The sequence below is a fragment of the Macrobrachium nipponense genome, chromosome 4 (genome assembly GCF_015104395.2).
Source record: "Macrobrachium nipponense isolate FS-2020 chromosome 4, ASM1510439v2, whole genome shotgun sequence".
Lineage (NCBI taxonomy): Eukaryota > Metazoa > Arthropoda > Malacostraca > Decapoda > Palaemonidae > Macrobrachium > Macrobrachium nipponense.
This window is the reverse complement of record NC_061100.1, coordinates 81,867,419-81,874,838: the sequence shown is the minus strand read 5'-3', so window position 1 is coordinate 81,874,838 and position 7,420 is coordinate 81,867,419. Positions and strand designations below refer to the sequence as shown.

General features: G+C 35.1%; 1 protein-coding gene across 2 annotated transcripts in view; it reads right to left on the bottom strand.

Annotated features, from left to right (window-relative positions):
* Positions 1 to 1,867: 1,867 nt before the first annotated feature.
* The window catches only part of LOC135210974 (pro-epidermal growth factor-like), a 12,792-nt gene continuing 7,239 nt past the window's right edge, over positions 1,868 to 7,420 (bottom strand). For both annotated transcript variants that reach the window (XM_064243966.1, XM_064243967.1), the window contains 3 exons: positions 6,713 to 6,835; positions 5,503 to 5,688; positions 1,868 to 2,120 (listed from right to left, as the gene is read on the bottom strand). In XM_064243966.1, the coding sequence (XP_064100036.1) occupies positions 1,921 to 2,120; positions 5,503 to 5,688; positions 6,713 to 6,835 (509 nt within the window). In that variant the 3' untranslated portion in view covers positions 1,868 to 1,920. The remainder of the gene's footprint in view (positions 2,121 to 5,502; positions 5,689 to 6,712; positions 6,836 to 7,420) is intronic.

Sequence of the window (7,420 nt, the reverse complement as noted above, 5' to 3'; positions counted from 1 at the left end):
CTGTCCCTCTTCCTCTCATGAATCCATACTGCTGTTTCCCGATCTTTACAATCTCTCTTAACCTCTCATCCAGTATTCCCTCTAAAACTTTCAATCCATGGTCTGTTAGTTTAATTCCCCTGTAGTTACCAATCCAAGACATCTCCCTTCTGCTTGAATATATATAGCATTAGACTCTCCTCCCAGTCCCTTGGCATTTCTTCCTTTTCCCACATAGCTTTTGATAAATCCAACAACTATTTCTCCCCTCTGTACCTAGTAAGTTAATCATTTCAATTTGGAACTCCGATGGACCTGATGATTTGCCATTCTTCATTTTCATTAAAGCTCTCTTCACTTCTGTATCCAGTATCTCCGTCACTGGTCCCTCCACCTTCTGTGCTTCCTTTATCTCCTCTCTCATTTTCAGTGTTTAACAGTTGTTTAAAATACTTTCGCTATCTCTTCTTAATGTCTTCATCATTATACAATTTATTTCCATCATTATCCTTCATGACACTTAATTTACCCACACCCTGTCTCTGCCTTTGGTCTTCTCAAACTAGCTCACTGTACAGTAGCATGATCCCTTTGATGACTAATCATCCTTTTAATAAAAAAAAAATTATGGTACTTGTTAAAATATGAGTCTCGTGTTCAGATGTTATAATTATAAAAAAAATTACGCTTTATACTGTACCATGTTATTACACAATTTTATTAGAAATTTGAATGTATAAATCTGCATTATTATCATATTATTACAGCATGTTTTGAGATGCACTGTTCTTTATGCATAAGTCAGCTGAGTTATTTTGAAGTAATATTTACTTTGCAAGTTATATAATACTGCAATTATTATTATTATTATTATTATTATTATTATTATTATTATTATTATTATTATTATTATTATTATTATTATTATTATTATTATTATTTACTTTTTTTTGGTCTATCACAGTCCTCCAATTCGACTGGGTGGTATTTATAGTGTGGGGTTCCGGGTTCCATCCTGCCTCCTTAGGAGTCCATCACTTTTCTTACTATGTGCGCCGTTTCTAGGATCACACTCTTCTGCATGAGTCCTGGAGCTACTTCAGCCTCTAGTTTTTCCAGATTCCTTCTCAGGGATCTTTGGATCGTGCCTAGTGTTCCTATGATTATGGGCACAATTTCCACTGGCATATCCCATATCCTTCTTATTTCTATTATTATTATTATTATTATTATTATTATTATTATTATTATTATTATTATTATTACTTAAACAAAACTGATGATCAACTATATTTTTGGTACTTCCATTTACGCTTTCTGTAAATTCATACGAACTAATTTAGTTTGATATATTCATAATATTTCATTTAAGCCTGAAGTTGGACACTTTTGAATTGTGTTAGGCTTGACATGGAGGTGGTGGTGTAAGGCTCCCAGGGGTAGAGGAAGAGTGCGGGGCTTGGGGAAGTTTTTATGAAGCACTGGGGCCTGGAATGGTGATGATTAGGCCCTGCTGCAAATAACTTCTTCTTTGATATATAAGTTATTCTCCTCTGGCTGTATGTGCATTACGAGTTGAATTACCACAAACTTTTCATCCTTAAACATTATGGTTCTTGGATGGCAACCATTAAAGTGATAGGCACAGAGACAAGAATCACAATATTGTTTTTTTTAAGCACAGTCTCAGTTTGCAAGGACAGAGGTACAAGGAACGATATTCTTATGAATATAAAAGGCGGAGATGTGTGACTTTTATGCTTATCTTTCCCCTCTGCTCAGTTGGGAATCTGGCTTTAATTAATCGCACACAAAGGTAATGCAGATGTATTATTATTACTAATGAAACTTATTTCTACGGCACATATTGAAGAAAATGGCTAATAAATTCAATCCAAAAAATCTTTATGTAAGATATGTACCATATAGACGACTGTTTTATCAGAGGGATTGGCAAAATGAAAAGAATCCATATCCTGTACAAGGATAATCCCACAATCCAAAAGAATTGTCGGGTCTTATGTCCAAAAATCCACATCCTGAATCCAATGTTCCTTCATTCACAGCTAAAAGATTTTCGGACACAGGAGTTTTTGACGTCATCCATATTTTCCCGGTAAAACCAACCCAGGCTTGCGTCACTGGAAAAAAAAAGTTTGAATGTAAAAAAAAGGAAAATATCTGCACCAGCTTGATAATTACACTGTCTGCAAAAATTCACCCAGAGATTTTAATTCTGAGAAGTGAAGCAGTAACAAATAATAAGCTTCAAAGTTACAAAACCGAAACGACTAAAATTTGTTAAAAAAAAAGAGCAGACGAAAAATTTAAAGAACAAACAAATAGGTATATGAATAGAACAAGACAGAATGAAGGAGAGATGAATGTGGAAGCATGAGAAATAAAAAGAGAGGTAGATCAATTATTTTCTGAGGAGATCCTAAAGCAGGAAAAGATCAAGAGAAAACATGAGATTCTGACATTTTTCACGCGTAATATTGCGTCGTCCAAATTCCCAGTTTGTTAGTATTTACTTAACCATTGCTTATTCCGTATTACTTCATTCGCTAAATCACACCCAAAAATACGAACATGAAAGCTATTCCAGTTATGAGAGAGAAGGAGACGGAGGACAGGACAGGGGAAAAGAATGATAGACAGGAGCATTGGGGTTAAACCAGTCTCTTCAATTTCTGTAAAACACATTCAAAATAATACAAAGGAATCCTTCTGATTATGCTTTAGTGTTAATATTCGCCCACCTGGCGTGATAGTATCAAAGGTCACCGACAAGATCTTAATTCCAGAGTGAGAAGATGAAAATTGCATAGTCCTTGTTTTGTCTTTACCAGGAACCACAAACTCACACGGAAACAACTGGTTAGAGAGCGATAATTTTCCTCTGTATTTCATAAATTCTGAATAATGGAAGGAGTTTTTTCTAATTCATTTTCCCCCCCTCACAAGTTTATTTCATCAACTGTTTTCGAATTTTACAAGTAAATACGGATGAAAAGGACTATTAATTAAACGCGACTGATAAGAGAGAGAGAGAGAGAGAGAGAGAGAGAGAGAGAGAGAGAGAGAGAGAGAGAGAGAGAAGGGGGATGTGGAGGGTCGGGCAGTCTGGTAGACAGGCGGATTTTTAATCGTTTACTAACGCATTGCATAAAAAATACTAATGTATTGCAGTACAATAAATTATATGATTTTCCGCTGAAGTACCTATGTAGTGTCTTGCTTTGTAATAACTCCCAAGTTTGAACTAAAACGTTAGTTAAAAAAAAAGAAAAAAAAAGCATTACTAGAAGGGAAAAAATATCGGACTCCCACAAATAACTAATACAATACCCGGTTTCCCAAGAGGTCGAACTGCACAGCTACTCTTTCATCCGTATGTTGTCAGAGATTGTCATGTGACGCTTAATATCTCACATGGGAGATCCGCTACGATCCATCTTCCCGTTAAAGTATTCAAAACCCTCGTTTCACAAAGAAGGGACATGATGGCGGAGGGATGTGTAGTTGTAATGAAGGTCTATAGGCTTATCTGTAGACTTGGAGGGGAGCGAGGTTGAACAAAATAATCTGTTCGATACTTAGGTGTCAACTTATAAGAACTGAAAGTTAAGTTTAAGATACCTATAAAGAAACTGACATTCTTTAAATCATTCACCTTCATTTACTTACTCTAAATGCATACTTTAATCTTAGTGAAAATGCAAGAAGCCTGACTATGAGTTCAGCGACTTTAACCTCTTCAGTTTGGAGACAGTTTGTGCTGATTTATGTATCTGTTCTCCGTTCAGTAGTTTTTTCTTCAAATTCCACTCTCAAACGAATATAATACAAGAATAAAGAATCTCTTGGAGACTTCAAAAGAATGACGTAAGACGAAACAGGAATTGGGGAGGAACGAGACAGATCACGTCAAAAAAGTCTCAGTTTTAGGAGCAGCATCACAACAAAAGTATGTAAAACTTGTCTTCCTTTTAGTTTGTTTCTGACAATCTTAGGAATGATAGGCCTGCTGAGCACCAATTCTATAGCATGTCGAACATTCCAGTATTTCTCTATCTACTTCATTTCACTGGTAAATACATCAACCAACAGTTACCTGAAAGTGCTTTATCACTATTGGCTTCATTAAAACTCTACAAAAAGTAGTAATAACTGCAAAAAATGCGCTGCAAAAGGATACAGCATGACTTGCCCCCAGGCCCCCACTCTTCCCCCCACCCCCACCCCCCAAAAACCCCCAAAAAAGAAGATAACCCACAATACTCTGTTTTTTTTTTTTTCATCTGTCCATCCGCCTGTGGTGTTTTTGTATGGTAACACTGCGTCCCGGGCTTACATTCAACGATTATAATAATATCATATTTCGAATATTAACGGTGTAATTCGCATACAGTAAATTATTAAAACACTTTTCAGTTGCAAATGGACACCCAGATATCCTTTTATTTACCTAAAACTTACAAATAGCGTAACTATCTAAAGCCCGGGACGCAGTGTTACCATACAAAAACACCACAGGCGGATGGACAGATGAAAAAAAACAGAGTATAGTCAGAAGCATTTCCTTGTATGACATCACAAGGCACAGTGAAAGAGTCACCAAAGCTTGATAGAAAGTTCTACTAGTTAATGTTATTTACTTTAACAAGAAGGTTCACCTGAAAACCATAAGATTATGTATAAGGAAGAGAAGTAACAAAATACCCTTAAGAAAACTTAGCAGAGAATTGTGCATATATGGATAAGGACCCTAATTCTCTTTCATGATGTGTTTCAAATATAAGATTCACAAGAATAGATTGTAATTTTTTTTTCACACCCAAATATACCGAATTCGAAATATGGGGGATGCCTGATTTGATTATATTTGAATCAACATTCATAAATATTAATAAGATATGTAATCCATTTCCCTCAAGGAAGTGTTGAGAAACTTGCAGGTGTTCTTCTAAAGAAGAGAGTATGAAGATAGTTTTCCAGAGACTTGAAAAAACCGAGGTGGATCATTGTAACACGACCATTTTGAATGGCGGTTAAATTGTTAGCAATAAGCAATACAATCTTGATACACCAAACACTATCGTTAAATTTGTCATCTCTCTCTCTCTCTCTCTCTCTCTCTCTCTCTCTCTCTCTCTCTCTCTCTCTCTTTATAAGTGTGTAAGTGTATGTGTGTGTCTGTTTCTCTCTCATTTGAGATTTATACAAATAACCGAACTATTCTTTGTAATCGGTGAAGTCCCCATTGGAACATTTACCGCCTCCCACCGTTTTGCTGTGTAATACCAACGATCCAACGAGCGATACAACGTTACACAGCGTTTACTTGCGGGAATGAAATACAGCTTTATGTGTACAAACACACACATGTCCTTATGGGAATCCTGACTATACAATTTTAATCACTGTATGAGTATTCCTCAAGAAACTCCGTCTATTTTTCTGCAAGACCAAAAAGTGATTATCTTTTACAGAGGTGTCATTTTAATAAATTCTACCTACCATTGGACATGGCATCTTTAAAGTGATCACGAAGGGCCAACATATCCTGTCTCTCGATGTCTTCCATGAGTCTCATTCCCTTTCTTTTGCAATAATCATTTGCAGACAGCCAGTTCATGGGAGCAGAATTCAGCGTAACGCAGCCGTGCTTCTCCGTTGGTAGGGATGGTTTTGAGCAGGTCAGCCCTGGAAATTGGTTCATTTTATCAATTAACCATAAATATTAGCTCATTTTATTTATTATAAACTGTTGAGAGACGTTTACTTGTTTATAAGGTTCTGCCATCACTACTTCATACGTCAACGAAGTCGAAATTTAATGAGTTAATCAAGTATGAAAATATAGTGACAGTGACAATGAAAACCTGATTATGAACGTTTCCCTTAACAGACTAATATGGAACTTGCTAAAGGAATATTAATCTAGATATTACGATAATGAAAATTATGGTGATTAATGCCACTGATGATCGCCAAAGTGATGAGTATGAAGATTGTAAGAAAAGACGCCGTTTTATTAATTATTTCACAAACATCGCTAACAAAAGACTAAAAGAATGAGAAATTGATCTACGTTCTCTACTCTGAGTTTTAGAATAAATATTTAATTGGAAACTTTATTTGGAGCATTATTTGGAGCGTAGGCTTATTAATAAAACAAAAGATTTTCATGGTTTATGTTAACTACGATTCTAAGTATAGTTACATAAAACAAGATGTATTGGTAAATATATTATATTTATTAGTAATTCATATATATCTAAAATCCAATAAACTGTAATTATATAATATATATTATATATTATTTATCTTATAATATATATATATATATATATCAATTATAATTATATATAATAAAATCATGACACATATGTGTGTGTATGTGTGTGTATATATATGTGTATATATATATATATATATATATATATATATATATATACACATATATATGTATTATGTATATCACATTTATATAAGCGTGTATATGTGTATATATATATATATGTGTGTGTGTGTGTGTACATATATATATATATATATATATATATATATATATATATATATATATATATGGGGTGTGTGTGTGCGTGCGTGTGCGTGCGTACATACATAGTGACAAATGATTGGCATCATTTTTAACACCTTGCCTTAACTGAGATCTCGGATTTTTGAAGTCCCACTAAAATATGCTGAAAAGTAAGATACTTACCATTGCACGTAAATCCATTGCCTGAATAAGGAGGTCTGCAGTGGCACGAATATCCTCCTATGGTATTCTGACAAACAGCACGGCGATGGCACCTATCCGTACCTTCCCGACACTCGTCAATATCTTTGTGGAAAAAAAAAAAATATGAGTAAGAGGTTGTTTCCATTACGAGAATGGGATCTTTCCAAGAAAGTGATCCCCAACAAAGTTCGGGGGTAGTTATTCAGGACTGATATTTCTTAGGGGTCATTGTCTTGATGATATTTACATTCTTTCGTTTATGTCTTTACGGTCATTCCAACGTGATTTCATTTAACACGCCGCAAAGGTGGATACACACAGGGTTAAAATCCGTGGTGGTCACCATCTAGGAAAGATCCAGAAAAGGAAACAAAAGTATACCCGAGTCCATAAATGGGATGGATCCATAAGATGCTTTTTTCGTAGGTGGAAGTCCCCCTTCTTTATTTTGTTTATGACCAAGCAGCAAATGATTGCTTTTTAGAAGGAGAATAATGCTTTTACCAAGATACTCAGCATGAGAGAGAGAGAGAGAGAGAGAGAGAGAGAGAGATTTTGCTTTATCTTGTAACTCGATCATCGGACATAGTTTGGGATAAAAGCACCTCAATTCCTCAATTAAGTCTAAAAGAAAACAGATTTAGCAGAAAAGAGAAATGAGAGGAATGATGTCAACTGAATGGAATG